Source organism: Narcine bancroftii, chromosome 1, assembly GCF_036971445.1.
Source record: "Narcine bancroftii isolate sNarBan1 chromosome 1, sNarBan1.hap1, whole genome shotgun sequence".
NCBI classification, from domain to species: domain Eukaryota; kingdom Metazoa; phylum Chordata; class Chondrichthyes; order Torpediniformes; family Narcinidae; genus Narcine; species Narcine bancroftii.
Genome location: NC_091469.1, coordinates 270,295,745 through 270,312,567, shown reverse-complemented (window position 1 = coordinate 270,312,567; position 16,823 = coordinate 270,295,745). Strand labels below are relative to the sequence as shown.

The 16,823-nt window shown below is 41.6% G+C and overlaps 2 protein-coding genes across 13 annotated transcripts in view; one reads left to right on the top strand and one right to left on the bottom strand.

Annotated features, from left to right (window-relative positions):
- Nucleotides 1-16,823, bottom strand: part of saxo4 (stabilizer of axonemal microtubules 4) — a 331,023-nt gene that overhangs the window by 275,592 nt on the left and 38,608 nt on the right. The window lies entirely within an intron of this gene.
- Nucleotides 1-16,823, top strand: part of eps8l2 (EPS8 signaling adaptor L2) — a 165,796-nt gene that overhangs the window by 111,752 nt on the left and 37,221 nt on the right. For all 9 annotated transcript variants that reach the window (XM_069898858.1, XM_069898852.1, XM_069898844.1 and 6 more), the window contains 4 exons: nt 6,499-6,629; nt 6,886-6,968; nt 14,792-14,918; nt 15,241-15,329. In XM_069898858.1, the coding sequence (XP_069754959.1) occupies nt 6,499-6,629; nt 6,886-6,968; nt 14,792-14,918; nt 15,241-15,329 (430 nt within the window). The remainder of the gene's footprint in view (nt 1-6,498; nt 6,630-6,885; nt 6,969-14,791; nt 14,919-15,240; nt 15,330-16,823) is intronic.

The following is a 16,823-nucleotide window of genomic DNA, read 5'->3' as shown; positions in this document are numbered from 1 at the left end:
AAATAACTGGGGTCCGAGCACTGAGCCTTGTGGCACCCCACTAGTAACTGACTGCCATTCTGAAAAGTACCCGTTTATTCCCACTCTTTGCTTCCTATCTGTCAACCAATTCTCTATCCACCTCAATACCATATCCCCTATACCGTGTGCCTTAAGTTTGTATAGTAATCTCCTGTGTGGGACCTTATCAAAAGCCTTCTGAAAATCCAGGTAAACCACATCCACTGGTTCTCCCCTATCCACTCTACTAGTTACATCCTCAAAAAATTCAGTAAGATTAATCAGACACGATTTTCCCTTCATAAAACCATGCTGCTCTCACCAATGAATTCACCGCTTTCCAGATGTGCCGCAATCACATCTTTAATAACCGACTCTAACATTTTCCCCACTACCGATGTCAAGCTAACCGGTCTATAATTCCCTGATTTCTCTTTCCCTCCCTTTTTAAAAAGTGGAGTTACATTAGCCACCCTCCAGTCCTCAGGAACTACTCCAGAATCTAAAGAGTTTTGAAAAATTATCAACAACGCATCCACTATTTCATGGGTTACTTCCTTTAGCACTCTGGGATGTAGACCATCTGGCCCTGGGGACTTGTCTGCCTTTAATCCCTTCAATTTATCCAACACAACCTCATAACTTACACTTATTTTCCCCAGTCCTTCCGTCACATTAGCCCCATGGTCCCCTATTATTTCCTGAAGATTATTCATATTTTCCCTAGTGAAGTCCGAACTAAAGTAGTTATTTAATTGGTGTGCCATGTCCTTGTTCCCCATGACCAATTCACCTGTTTCTGACTGCAAGGGACCCACATTTGTCTTTACTAGTCTCTTTCTCTTTACGTATCTATAAAAACTTTTGCAGTCATTTTTTATGTTCCCTGCCAACTTTCTCTCATAATCTCTTTTGCCTTTCCTGATTAATCCCTTTGTCTTCCTCTGTAGAACTCGGAATTTCTCCCAATCCTCTGGTATTCTGTCTTTCCTGGCTAGTCTATAAGCTTCCTCTTTTCACTTGATACTCTCCCTGATTTCCCTTGTTATCCAAGAATGTACTACCCTCCTTGAGTTATTCTTTTTCCAAACCAGGATGAACAAATGCTGTATTTCATCCAGGTGATCCTTAAATGCTTGCCATTGCCTTTCTACAGTTAATCCTTTAAGTAACATTTGCCAATCTAACTTAATCAATTTGCGTCTCATACCCTCAAAGTCACCCTTCTTTAAGTTCAGAACCTGAGTTACAGAATTAACCCTCTCACTTTCCATCCTAATGTAAAATTCCACCATATTGTGGTCACTCTTGCCCAAAGGGCTTCGCACAACAAGATTGTTAACTAACCCTTCCTCATTGCTCAGAACCCAGTCTAGAATGGCCTGTTCCCTCGTTGGTTCTTCAACATACTGGGTTAGAAAATTATCCCGTATACCTTTTAAGAAATTGTCCTCATCAGTACCCTTACCAATTTGATTTATCCAATCTATATGGAGATTAAAGTCACCCATTATAACTGCTTTGCCTTTGTTGCACGCATTTCCAATTTCCTGTTTAATGCCGTCCCCAACCTCTCTACTACTGTTAGGTGGTCTATAAACAACTCCCACTAACGTCTTCTGCCCCCTTGCATTTTGCAGCTCTTCCCACATTGATTCCACATCATTCAAGCTAACATCCTTCCTTTCTATAGCTTTTAACTCCTCTCTAACCAACAATGCTACCCCACCTCCTTTTCTTTTCTGTCTGTCCCTCCTGAATATTGACAATCCATGAGTGTTAAGCTCCCAGCCTTGGTCCCCTTGAAGCCATGTCTCTGTGATCCCAACTATATCATAGATATTTACAGCTATCTGCACATTCAAATCCTCCACCTTATTACGAATCGTCTCGTCTTTGGCTTGGCTTCGCGGACGAAGATTTATGGAGGGGGTAAAAGTCCACGTCAGCTGCAGGCTCGTTTGTGGCTGACAAGTCCGATGCGGGACAGGCAGACACGATTGCAGCGGTTGCAGGGGAAAATTGGTTGGTTGGGGTTGGGTGTTGGGTTTTTCCTCCTTTGCCTTTTGTCAGTGAGGTGGGCTCTGCGGTCTTCTTCAAAGGAGGTTGCTGCCCGCCAAACTGTGAGGCGCCAAGATGCACGATTTGAGGCGATATCAGCCCACTGGCGGTGGTCAATGTGGCAGGTACCAAGAGATTTCTTTAGGCAGTCCTTGTACCTTTTCTTTGGTGCACCTCTGTCACGGTGGCCAGTGGAGAGCTCGCCATATAACACGATCTTGGGAAGGCGATGGTCCTCCATTCTGGAGACGTGACCCATCCAGCGCAGCTGGATCTTCAGCAGCGTGGACTCGATGCTGTCGACGAATACTCCTTGTATTAAGACACAAGGCCTTCAAGCTTGTTTTTACCAGAGCCTTAACCCTATCACCATTATGCTGCAAAGTGGCCCTTTTACATTTTTGCCCTGAGGTTACCTGCCTGCCTCTTTTGCTTTTCACCCTCCTATCTCTGATTTCTTCCCTCATGTTAAACCCCACCGTCTCTCTACTCCTGATCCCATCCCCCTGCCACATTAGTTTAAACCTTCCCCAACAGCACTACCAAACACTCTCTCTAGGACATTGATCCTGGCCCTGCCCAGATGGAGACAGTTCTGTTTGAACTGATCCCATCTGCCCCAGAACCGATTCCAATGCCCCAAGAATCTGAACCCTTCCCTCCTACGCCACTGTTCAAGCCACATATTTATTCTATCTATCCTGCAATTCCTACTCTGACGAGCTTGTGGCACTGGCAATAATCCAGAGATTATTGTCCTAGAGGTACTACTCCTTAACTTCCTTCCAAGCCCCCTGAATTCTGCTTGTAGGACCTCATTCTGCTTTTTTCCTTTGTCATTGGTACCAACATGAACCACGACAGTTGGCTGTTCACCTTCCCCATCCAGAATGCCCTGCAGCCACTCCGTGATATCCCTGACCCTTGCACCCGGGAGGCAACACACCAACCAGGAGTCCCGTTTACGGCCACACAGAAGCTCCTGTCTATTCCCCATACAATTGAATTCCCTATGACTATTGTCGTACCACTCTTTTTCACGCCCTCTTGCACAGCAAAGCCACTCACAGTGCCCTGACCCTGGCTACTGCTGCCTTCTCATGATAGGCCATCTCCCCCAACAACATCCAAAGTGGAATATCTGTTTTTCAGGGAGATGACCACAGGAGACTCCTGCACTACCTTCCTGTTCTTACTCTTACCCTTGGTCACCCAGTCCCTATCTCCCTCAACTCTATGAAGCTGTGGTGTGACCAACTCGCTAAAGGTGCTATCCACCAAATCCTCAGCATCCTGGATGCTCCAGAGTGAGTCCATGCGCAGCTCCAGTGCCATCATGCAGTAATCAGGAGCTGCAGCTGAACACACTTCCTGCACACGTAGTTACCAGGGACACTGTCAGTCACCCTGAGTTCCCACATAGCACAAGAGGAGCATGGCACGAGACTGAGATCACCTGCCATGTCTAAAATGACTGCCTACGATTGAGTTAAATGAAAAAAGAAAAAAAGAGACTTACTCCTTTACCTGTGCCTCAGCCTCTCTGCGCCTAAGTCTCTCGAGCCAAAGTCTCAAGTCTCCACTCCTTCACTGCCCCACTCTCTCATTGAGCCGCTCCTCGCTGGCCACTCCCTCACCTTTCACTCCTTTTATTTTATTGGCCCTCAGGCAATTTACTTACTGCTCTAGCAGTCTCTCCTCGCCCCTCCTCCAACAGTTGCCTTGGGAAACTCTGACTCTGTTACCCTCTGAGAAGCAGCAGCCTGATCCAACTAGGCCCGTGAAGCTAAATCAAGAATTTAAATACTTACTGCTCTAGCAGTCTCTCCTCGCCCCTCCTCCAAAGGTCGCCTTGGGAAACACCGACTCTGTTGCCCTCCGAGCAGCAGCAGCCCGATCCAACTAGGCCCATGAAGCTAAATTAAAAATTTAAATACTTACTGCTCTAGCAGTCTCTCCTCGCCCCTCCTCCGACGGTCGCCTTGGGAAACACCGACTCTGTTGCCCTCCGAGCAGGAGCAGCCCGATCCAACTAGGCCCATGAAGCTAAATCAAGAATTTAAATACTTACTGCTCTAGCAGTCTCTCCTCACCCCTCCTCCAATGGTCGCCTTGGGAAACACCGACTCTGTTGCCCTCCGAACAACAGCAGCCCGATCCAACTAGGCCCATGAAGCTAAATCAAGAATTTAAATACTTACTGCTCCAGCAGTCTCTCCTTGCCCCTCCTCCAAAGGTCGCCTTGGGAAACACCGACTCTGTTGCCCTCCGAGCAGCAGCAGCCCGATCAAACGTACTTCTGGCCAAAACAAATGCTTGCTCTTCTGAAATTATGACTGTGGTTCACCTTAATTTTTCATCACTGAAATGGAACAGTTCTAATTATATGCCACAATCTGCTATCTCCAGAAATACTGTCTCTTAAATCCATTTAACCTTTTGCCTTCACTTATTCCACCAAAAATATATTTGTAGAGAGCATAGACTAACTCAAGGTATAATTAAAACAGGCCACCTGAGCCTACAAATAATTGATGTTACTAGGGCTGGATTAACGTAGTAGTGAAAGTGGCATATGCTATCGGCCCCAGATTTTCAAGGGCCCCAGATTTTCAAGGGCCCCACGTTTATGTACTATGAATTATAAGAAACATTTTTGTTTTTATCTTTGTGCAGCGGCTATGAGATACCATACTAATAGTCTGTGTTAATAACTCCGATTAAAGGTGATAATTGGCTAAAATTACTAACCTTGAATGTAAGGTTATTATTTCACAGCCACTACTCAATAATCTGATTAAAGGTGATAGTAGGCTAAAATTGCTAACCTTAAAGGGGGGAGCACCTCACCTGACTGCCTTGCTCCTAGCCCAGGCCATCTTCCCCGCACCACCGTGGCCATCCGCCCACCCGCCCCTACCCCCCAATCAGCCACCCCCCTACCGCCCTCCCACCCCATTGGCCGTCTGCACCCCTCCTCTCCCCATCTCCTGACATGGCAGCAGGGGTGCAGTGTTGCCAGATGTTCTGGCATCTGATCGGGACACTTCAGGGCCACCTCTGCACCTCATGATGTCAGGTCAATGTGGGAGCAATGGCCATCTTCATTACCCATAATCCCCCACGCAACTAAAACCACTCTTCCAGTGCCAGGGAAATGCAGAACGGTTCCAGCTGCATGAGGGATTATGGGTAACAAGGACAGCCATTGATTCCACATTGAGCCAACCACTGCTGCTCTAAGTTTTGTTTTAACAAAATGTGTAAGTAAGTTTTAACAGGGGAGGGGAGGGCAAAGGAAGTGGGGTACAATTTCAGTGTAAGTAAGTGTAATGTCAGTGTAAGTAAGTGCAATTTCAGTGTAAGTGCAAAATGTATGAGTGAGTTTTAATGGGGGGACAAGAGAGAGGCAATTTCAATGCTTGCCATAGGCACTATATTCCCTAGATCCTCCACTGGTAATCACTAAATACATAGAGATCCGAGAAAGTTAGTATCATTTTGTTAAGAATAATTAAGACTATTTCAAACTTACCAAAATGAGCATGCAGGGTCAGTGTCAGAAACTCAGGGGGTGGTGGGGGGGAGCTCTGCACTTCGTGTGCTGCCATCACACTTCCCCCTCACCCGCATGCACCAGTCGGCACAATTAGGGACTACTCATGCACCAGCCAGCATAATTTAAGGCCCCTTTTGAAATAAATGCTACAGGCTCTGGAATACCTAATTCGGCACTGGAGTTTGCCAAGGTTATCATACAGCTCACAAAAACTGATTTATACCTAGTAATCTTAATGCAATAAATGAAATAATTTGATCACTGTAAACTTGGGATTATTGTTATTCTTTACCAATAGGATCAAGACTCCCGATGTACATTTTTGCTGTATTGAAATATTGAGAATATGCATATAATATTGAATTAACTAATCACATGAACAAAATATATTGAGAAACAAAGCAAACGGATGAATAGGTTCTCTAGAAACATATCTATTATGGTCATAGCTTCTTTTTCTTCCACTTTCCCACTGTGGGCGAAAGTGACAGAGGGACTGTAAACAGTAGATTGTTTAGCAATCGCCTCTCCCCTTCCTGTGGGACAGCAGCAGATCTTTTCTTCAGATATGACCACATGAATCAGAATTGGAAACTTGGCAGCCAGTGAACAGCATATGAACTGATATCCCTGTTACAATGCACAAGAACACCACCACACAAAGCCAACAGGCAGCCTTCCTCATTTTTATCAAAGATATTTCTTTGTCGCTTATTCATATTCAGGTTACTTTCTGCCACTCCCTTTTATAACGAAACCAAACAAGGGGAAAATTATCTTTTTTTTGTTGAGGTCAAACAGTCGTGATGTGAGCTGGGTTTTATTACATTGCAACAGGAGTTCCAACAAGCGCGACATAACCATGTCTCTCTCACCAGGGTAAATCAAGAGAAAATGAAGAAACAGCGGGAAACGATAATCCCCTTGCCTCCTCATAATGCTCCACCTGCTCTCCCCCTTGGTACCAACAAGAGTCGTGCTGCTGCCCTGACAGTGCAGAGTGACCAAGGTAAAGCAATCAGCTGGTGTCACTAGGTATGGTCTGGCACATTGCTGAAAAAGGCATCAGGTAGGAGCTCCTGATCACTATGCTGGTCCCAGACATCCACCTGCATCTACTCATTCTTGTTCTTTTCAGTTGGGTTCTACCACACAAATGTGGCACTGTCACAATTTAGGGGTAAAAGTAGGTCGGTTATTTGCTTTCTTATGAAGAGGAGAATTCTGCTGTATGTTGTAATTAACTCTTGTACGCCATCCCACAGTGGAACACGACCGGAGAATCCTTGGCCTCCAGGAACATGAGGAACCATCTGAAGTCATGGTTCAAAGGACTGAGAAAGATGTGGTGAGTGGATGGAGCAAATTGGGTATTCATGTTGTCAACTGTTGAGGAGTTATGGCAGTAGATTTGACATTTTGTTTATCTGTTGCTAATGTTTTAGAAGTTATTGTTCAAAAACAATATTTTTTTTAACAGGAAAATATGATGCTTTTTTGAAATAAAAGCATTCCACATTATTTAGTGGGAAGAGGATAGAAAAATGAATTTGCACGGAAATTGCAGAAAGATGCAAGAGGTATCATATTACCCCCAACAACGAATGGCAGAAGGGGAAAAGAGAAAGATGATTTTTCAAGATACGGTTGGCAACACAGCAATTGAAAAATAGGAAGCTTTCAGGACAGATATAGTTCACATACACTATAGACACATGCCCACAATCGCGAGAAAGAGAGCCAAGTTAGTGCTCACCTGATGCTTAACTAAAGTAATCTCTCAGAGAGCATTGGGATGAATGTAATATGCTTTATACAGATGTCATACAATACATAATGTGCAGAAAAGATCTAAGAAGGGCATAGGAATATAAATTGGCTTATAATACAGAAGGAACCCAAAAGCTATTTAAAAAAAAAAGCACAAAAATACTAAAAGATTGGTCAAAGAGAAAAAGGAAGCTATGGCGAGAGTTGGCAAGCATCATGTACTACCTGAAAACATGATATCTGTTTCCATCTGATAAAAGGATGACACAAAGAGGCAGCAGGCAGGAGGTAGAATTGGATTGACAAAGCAGAGGGACTTAAAAATGTTCACAGTATTCAAAAGTAGAAAATCAACGTGTTTATATATATTGCAACTTGAACAAACCCCATTGGTCTGGGTATATTGATTAAATGCACTGCAGATTAACCCAATAGGTTGAATGTGGTACAATGCAGAACGGGAACTTTTCCTTGGCACCTCAGCATTCAGCTATAGAGTGACCACTGGTCCAGTCTCTTCCCTGTCAAATGCAGATTTTATTCTTCTGGGTTGTAGGCTTGCATGCTCTCTCAAAACACTTTATGCTACATATTTTTTCTATTTGCTCTTATGTGGTAAATGACAGTCCTCAAAGCCAAGTTATCTCTTCTCTCAGTGGGATATCTTTATGTTCTATTTGTTATCAACTTGACTCTTTCTTGCTCAGATTTACCTCTTCTAGGTATAGGATTTTCACATAACTAGTCACAGAATTTACAAGAGGCTTTGATCCAGTGATAAGGTTTTAATCCCCTAATTCTTCTCTTAACTATGTTTATTTTTAATATTATTTTCCAAGCACATGCACTGATCTTCATAGTATACAAGTCATAGATCTTCCTGCTTCAGATTTTCTGACGTTTTTTGACGTTTTCTTCAATATGAAAGGAGTCCATTTTGTCTTCAAGTCTATTGGCTGTCAGACCAGTCCCATCAAACAGATTTCTGTACTTATTTTCCTGTAACCTATTCTCACTAACATGTCCAAACTCTACAATTATTCGCCTCCAATCCATTGATACTTAGAGTAATTAATAGTCGGAAATTAACTGACCAACCCGCATGACTTTCAGAAGAAACCAGAGCACTTGGGGGAAATCCACACAGCTACTGGGAGTTTGTGAAAACTTTTCACAGACAGCATTAGTGGTCAGGATTGAAGCCATATTGCCAGAGCTGTGAGGCTGCAACATCATTACTGTACTTCTTTATCATATTCCATGAGGATAATGAATTATCACATTTTGTCTCTATCATAATACTCAATATATCTTGCGGGTATCAACAAAGTTAATATATACTATAGATACCTGCTCTTCCTATGGTCGAAAGGTTATTATCACTTGTCTAAAATGATGAAATCCAATGTGGCTCTCCATAGAAACATTTAATAAAATATCTATTTTACATTCAACAGCTTGAATAAAAGAATTGCAGGCATCATACGTGAACTTCTTTGTAGACTTTTTTTACACTGCCATTGTTTCAATTTCTACACTGTGCATTTTTCTTAAATAATTTCATAACTTTTAAAATTCATGAAATGTCTATCCTAAGGGTACAAGATTGAATAAAGCATTTGAAACAATTATTAATATAATTGTTAACCTAAGAAATGAAAACATTTGAGGCCACTCACCAATTGATCCAAAACTATTCCCTAAAATGTCAAGTCAAATTATTTACCAGTTGCTAATTTTTAATACATGGAAATCCTACATTCAGAACAAAAGTCTTCTACATAACTCACAATATCACAAAAGCTACAACTGGTTGATGCAATTCCCACATATGCAACCATGCCCTATATGGATGGATTAAAAGGGCTGGAGAGAGTGGGCATGGAGAAGATATTTCCAGTAGCGAGTCTAGAACAAGAGAACACAGCCTCAGAATTAAAGGACGTTCCACAGAATGTGAAGGTCAAGTCATTGGGTATATTTCAAATGGAAGTTGATAGGTTCTTAATTTTTAAGGATTTCAAAAGATATGGGGAGAAGACAGGAGAATGAAGTTGAGAGAAAAAAATACATTAGTCATAAATTGAAAGGCAGAGCAGACTCAATGGACTAAATAGCCTAATTTTGCTCCTGTATCTTAACAGATTTCCCTTTCTGGGATTGCTGACTGTCATTTGTCCTGTCATGGTCACATTTTTTGGGAATCAGCTAATCTTGAATGATGATTAAAAATACAGTCAAGATCATTGCTGGCTCCACATTGCAAAATCTCAAGGGAGTTGGGTGAATGCTTTGATAAAAATGAAGACCACTCATGCAAGAGGATTTACAAGGAACATTTAAGGGAAGCTCTCCACAATATTTGTTTGATGGTCTCAATGTATTCCAAGCCACTTGATCTTTTCACAGCTGAGGAATATCACTATGGTTCCCCTGTGGCAATGCTCTCATGGGGACTTTGTTTAGCTTGTTGGAACTTTTCTCCTATTGATATATTATTTCAAAAAAACAGTGCTGCTGGAGCTGTTGCAATGATTGCACTGCCGCTGGTGTGGACCCTGGAGAGCAGAGACACTGTGCTGCTCCTCAAGGTTCAACAGCCCAGTCCTAATACCAGCAGCTCCTTACAGATATTTAATGCCCTGCTAAAGGAGCTGACGGTGTCTTAAGACTAAAATTCAGCAACCATGGGTGTGTGCCCAAGATGGTGATGTGTGCTCGGCAGAAACCATGAGGGATTGCAAACTCCAGAGGAGCAGTGGACCTGTGCAGGGCACCAGAAATGAGAAGAACTCTTCCCTGTTGAGAATGAGAAGAAGAGGAGACACCAATGAACCACCAAGCAGCTCAGTGGCTGAGGAACGCACACAAGCTGAGGGTGACTTGCGGACCCTCACAGGTTTCAGGATGCTGGAGTCTGGCCAGGTATCGAAGCTAGGATTTGAGAGGGTGCTCCACATAAAAAGGGCTCCTGAAGGGCCTCGGGTGGAGATTTGGATCTGGTGCTTGGGTTGTTGATGAATCAGCCCAGGAGTCTGTGTGGTTGCAGAGGCTACAGGAGTGCTGGAGGTAAATCCATGGACACTTAGTGACAGTGAAGGGACTCTTTTTTTTTGCTTCTCTTTCTCTCTTACTATGAAAATGGACAGGGCAATTCTTATAGCGACTCTGCCTTACTGCGGGCAGAGACAATTTTATGTAACGTTATGAAATCCGCACTATTACATGACTAAAGGAATCTTGAATTTATTTCCACAGCAGATTTTATAGTAACAATTACATTATGAAGGCTTATACAAGAAAAGGTAAGTTACTTTGCAAGTGTAGGAGAGCCAAGTCCAATAATGTTTTGCATCAGCAGCTTTCAGATTAAGGTGGTAACATTTAATGTCTGCAGGCGCTCTTCTGATTCTCTGAGGCATGCTTGTGGGGTAATGGGTACTCTCTGTAAGATGCAAACCTGCAGCTCAGAAGAGGCAAGGAGCTGGGATTGTTTATTTACTACCTTGTACTGAGCTCATGGGGAATCTGCTGATGCTGTGGAGGAAATGTTTGTGCAGTGTTTGGTGGAGGAAATGCAGGCTTTCTTTCCATCCTCAGCAGCAGTGAATCAGGGACAACTGATGCCTGTGATCACCACTCTTTTAGGACTCAAGAGCTTCTCTTAATATTTCCTTTGAATCCACTAATGGCCTAATGGGTGAACTTAATCTTCCTCAAATATTTTGTGTAACGGACCCAGCTTGAACCACATTTACATGCTATTGCTACAAAATTGTGGCATCCTGGGCCGCTACTTAGCACTGCAGAAGCTCAACCTGCTTTTTCTGCTTTTATCTCTTCATTCTGATACAACTGCTTTCCGATCCTGAAACTTCCTCCATCATCAGATTGATTGTCCTGTTTTACTACCATTATTTATACGTTCTCCAGCGAATGTCACTGTGTCCCAAAAGTATATTCTTAAGTATTTAGTTGGGCATTTGTCCAACAATGTTTGTCCATACACATCCACACCTTTCTTGCACAATGTAACATTAAAACCCCGGCAAAATTCCTGGGCAGCATTATGGTCAGTGAAGTTTTCTCTCCATATGGATCTACTCTGGTTTAGACTGGGCCTGCAATACAAAATCCCAGGGGAGTTGAGCGCCAGTTGAACACATTGACTAAACGTAATGGTAGTCTCACATGCCTGTAGAGGATACACAGGGAAAGTGATGAAAGTTTCCAGAGCTCACATTGCAAAATGATCTCATGCTCTTCATCTAAAAATAGAAAGGGAACTTGGGTGCAACTGTAAGATTCAGCCAAAATTATTTCACGATCAAACTTCTTTCTGCTTTAACTAAAAGGATTTATTCACATTTTTTAAAAAAAACCCAGCTAAATGGTTGGGTATATTGATTCTAACCACATGCAGTTTTAAGCAAGTTGTGTCCAGTGAGCAAACCAACAGTTAACAAAGGCAATAGTTAGAACCTGTTTCTTGAAACTTTTGAGTGACCAGGGCACCTTCTTGTCCTCATGCTGAGTTCACTGCAAATATTGAATATGTTCTTGTTTCAGTCTTTTCTTCCATTAGCATCATGCTCTGCACCTTCATTGTGTGTCATGTCATCAATGAGTCACTATATATGGCCATTGCTCATTTGACTGAAATCATGGACTTGTGATTATACATCAAGTTACTATATACAGACAACATATTGTTATCTTACAATTTATTGATTGATTTATTCCCTCTATTAAACACAAAGATACAACCTGATGCCCAGCAAAAGGTTAATTATCTTTGATCAGTAATTCTAACTTGTGTTACGTGGCAGTTAACATGTATTCTGTCTCAGAAATTCATGATAAGAAATGAATGTCAGATGCACAGAATGATATGCTGACACAAATATACATCAAATTTAGCTTTACCTGCAAGCAATGGATCATTGGGAAACTTTTTCAAAAGGGGAGATGATAATGTTACCAAAAGAAATAAATAAATCTTGAGGTATGTTTTTTGATCACCCACACAGTAAACTGCTAAACTTTGCCTGGTCAACATTAGGAGATTGCTGAGCATAAGTCAGATGTTTACACAGAGCCCAATGTGGGTGATAATGTTTGTAACATTTTCTTTTAAACGTGAAGATTATTTATTTATTTCTTGTGTAAAGTAGCCGATGCAGTCACTGGATTATTTCCAACATGACACCCAGTTGCGTTGCGTACTTTCTGATTGATGGTTAGCATGATGTGTTGGGCCTAGAACTGATGTAGCTTTCACCCGACAGAAGTGCGTAGAGTTGGCAGTTCATGATATCAATCAGCATGCAGATATCATTTGATTCCTCATGGCCCATATTAGCTGCCAACTTATGGTAAACTAATATTGATCAACATGCATTCCGTACCAGAAAGAAGCACTCAGCAGAACTACTTAAAGGAAATATCAATTATTATAGGTTTTTGATTAATTTCTAATAATTTACAAGAATGTGGTTTTTTTAACTTATTAAATCTTGATAAAATTGTAATGATGCTAGAAGTCTTTGTCCTGCCTTCATGACTTCCGCACAAGCCAGTGATCCTATTACCTGCTCCTGGTACACACTGTCTCAACATCAAGGCCAAAACAAATACTCAACAAACCAAATTTCACCTCATAGAAGGAAGATGTTGGGGAACAAGGTGGAAATCTTTCTGATCAATGGGACATGAAAATAGAGTATGAGCGTCTGAACTCCTGGTTTTCCAACATTGCATTTGTTTTCATAGTACATTTTCCATTATGTAGGGAGCCAGGAGAGCCCCAATTTAACAGTCTAATGACCAAAATCTCAGCAGTTGTTTCAAAAGAAATAAAGTCCATGTAGCAGTGGAAGCTCAGTCTTCACTCAAGCAATATCTTAGCATATTGTGTCTGTATCAACTGATAACAAACCAAAACTTCCCCTCCAACTTGGGTAAGTGGGCTTGATCTTGTTTTAAGAATAAATTGGATAAATACATGGATGGGAGTGAACTGATGGGTTATTGAATGGAAGCAGGTCAATGGGACTAGCAGAATAATGGTCAGCACAGAGCCAAATGACAAATTATGCATAAATATTTACGTGATGCATCCCATTACTGTCTTCCTTCCACATATGTTTGCCAGACCTAGTTCTCCTGTGTGATATTTCATGTGTGGGTGTAGTGTGCTGTTGAAAACTAAGTGACCTATGATAAGGTAAATGGGAGATAGCCTTGAAATAAAGGTAGCCACTTCTCCTTCCTTTCTTTCCCTCATTTCAATCTCTCCTCTCTGCTTTCTCCATTTTCCTTCCTCACATTTTTTTCCATTGCCTTTAGACTGCACCATCTCCACATGAGTGGTAGCGGTTTAGACTGGGTGGCAGGTCACCCTGACAGAAACAGCAACAGGATCCCAGTGCCACTGTCTTGCAAAAGAGCAGTGGGATTTTTATCCCTTGAAGCCAATGCCTCTTCTTCCATGTGACGCCTCACTTAGAACCATAGGACCATAGATTGATACAGTACGGAAAAAAAACAGGCCATTTGGCTCTGTGCTGACCATTATTCTGCTAGTCCCATTGACCTGCTTCCATTCAATAACCCATCAGTTTACTCCCATCCATGTATTTATCCAATTTATTCTTAAAAAAAAGATCAAGCCCACTGACCCAAGTTGGAAGGGAAGTTTTGGTTTGTTATGAGTTAATACAGGCACAATATGCTAAGATATTGCTCGAGTGAAGACTGAGCTTCCACTGCTACATGGACTTTAAGTGAATTTTGTTTCTTTTGAAACAACTGCTGAGATTTTGGTCATTAGACTGTTAAATTGGGGCTCACCTGGCTCCCTACATAATGGAAAATGCACTATTAACACAAATGCAATGTTGGAAAACCAGGAGTTCAGACGCTCATGTCCCATTGATCAGAAAGATTTCCACCTTGTTCCCCAACATCTCCCTTCTATGAGGTGGAGACCACTAAAAGGACTGTCTGCACTATTGTAAATCCACATTTTTACTTGCACTGTAATAACTGTGAATATTTGTTATCTTTCTTTTGTATTGATGATCTAATTTACCAATGCATACTCAAGGATCCCTCAAAGAAAACATTTCTCTGACAGCACAGAGAGTCAATATAAGGGATGGACCCATCAAAGATGATACATGGTAGATGATGGTTTGTTGAGATAGGGCTGGGATGAGCACCTGGGGCACGCAGTGTCAAATGTTACAAAAGCCCAGCTGTTACTCTCTTTTGTTTTGAAAATCATCTTCTATAATGAGATGAGATCTCATCAGATTTTTCTGTAAAAGGAACTCATTCATTTAGACTTTCTGAATCATGCCATTGTCTCAGACCAGCATTATTATTTTTCTTACACAGCAAATCCTAAACTGCACTCTGGACGACATTGAATTTTTTGTAGCCAAGCTTCAGAAGGCTACTGAGGCCTACAATCAACTGAACCAGAGGAAGAAATCCAAGAAGAGTAAAAAAAAAGCACCAGCTGGTAGGAGCCACTTCTCCTTCCTTTCTTTCCCTCATTTCAGTCTCCTCTGCTTTCTTCATTTTCCTTTCTCATATTTTTTTCCATTGCCTTTTCTCTCCTTACATGCGCATCGCACATTCTCCTTTCTGCGCTGCTGCCTGCGCTTCGTGGGCTCCTTAAAGTTTACAAAATACAATAGAATATAAGATGGAAAACAGAGAATATTGTGTGTCTGCATCCTATGGAGTTATCTAAGATACAAAACAGGCATATTTTTAAAAATAAATGGCTTTGTTTTAAAATATTCTCTCTCTCTCTCTCTCTCTCTCTCACCATTGTACAGAGGGCATGCTTACTCTGAGAGCGAAACCACCTCTACCAGGGGAATTTACCGACTGCTTTCAAAAGATTAAGCTAACCTTGAATCTACTGGTAAGAACTCACCTGGAAGATTTGCAAAGCACTTTTAATGTGGTTATTTGGCAATATGTCATTTATTCTCTGGAACACTTGAAATTATAAATATGTTCTGTTCAGCCAACCAACTGTGGCAGACTTCGTCCTCCCAAAAGTCCTGAGTAATGCCATGAATAGGTGTACTGTAGCACCTGAAATTCCAAGTATTTCCTGTTGCAAAGTCCTTCTGAGTTTCTAGATGTCCTTGTTCCACCTCCCCTCTGTTCAGTTTACATTTGGACTGGGAAATGCTGCAGATCATTGGGAGTCATGGTCCTTGTTGATTTGAGTTTTCCTTATCCTTCTATCTCAATGAAGTTGAGTGAATTCTTACATCATTGAGATCAGACAATGTTGTGAAGATCAAATTGGAAGCTCTGACCTGAGTGATACAGTATCCTTATGAATGAATCATTATCGGTATTTCCCTTTTACATTTAAGAATGGATTTAATGAAGATCATAAAATTAGAATAAATCACCTTGTGCTCAACGAGGCAAACACACTTCTGATTCAACAAGACTTTTAGGATGGAGTTGCTGCCCATGCTGAGGAAAATTAGCTTGAAATATGCCTAACACTTCCATGACCTATTGAAAGGGTTTCAAGACCAGTGGAATTACAATACAAGTTCTCCCTGACCATTCACACATACCATTGAAAATTTGTAAAAAAATTATAAATAGAAAATTAAAAATTTACACAGTTTATGTTGTATTTGATAAACTATAACAGGGATACAGGGCATATAGGGGCCAACATGTGCGTATTTATCTTGTTAGTCAGCGTCCTGTAGGTTGGGCACAGCCATCTTGATTCATGTGCACTGACCAGGTGGCAAACAAGGTGGCTTTGTCACATTTTTCACACAAGTTGGGTGAATAACTGGTCTTTTGAATCCCAAGAAGAAAACTTGCAAGGACCATCCAAATCTCTTCCCTGCCACTCTGCTGCTTACTGAAGATAATTAGTACTGTCTGATTTTGCAACCCTCTCCTCCCCCTCTACCATTAATCAACTCCTTCATCCCACTGTATTTCCCTGGGAAAGAGAACGAAAGTAAAGCAGGAGTGTCAATCTCATCAGGCATCACACCCTTGAGGCCAGGCCAGGACTTTTCACCACAAATGAAAATCAGATTTTAGTTCTCTCAGGCACCCTGCATGGTTATCTCCCTGCACGTTTGTCTGCATAAGTATCAACTTGGTCAGTTTAGATCTTGAATCAATGCGCACTACTGTGCCAATTACAAAATTAGGCTAATAACATGCATACTGAATCTGGAAATTATTAAAAAATATGTGAATGACTCTCCAATTTAACTCTGTTCATTCTTTAAATCAAATGATGAGATAATGTGCTGATGAGATAAAAGCTGATGTAAACCATGAAAATACTGGAAACATTCAGCTGGTCGGGCAGAACCTCTTTCCCCGTTATGATGAAGGATCTTAGAACTGAAATGTTAAC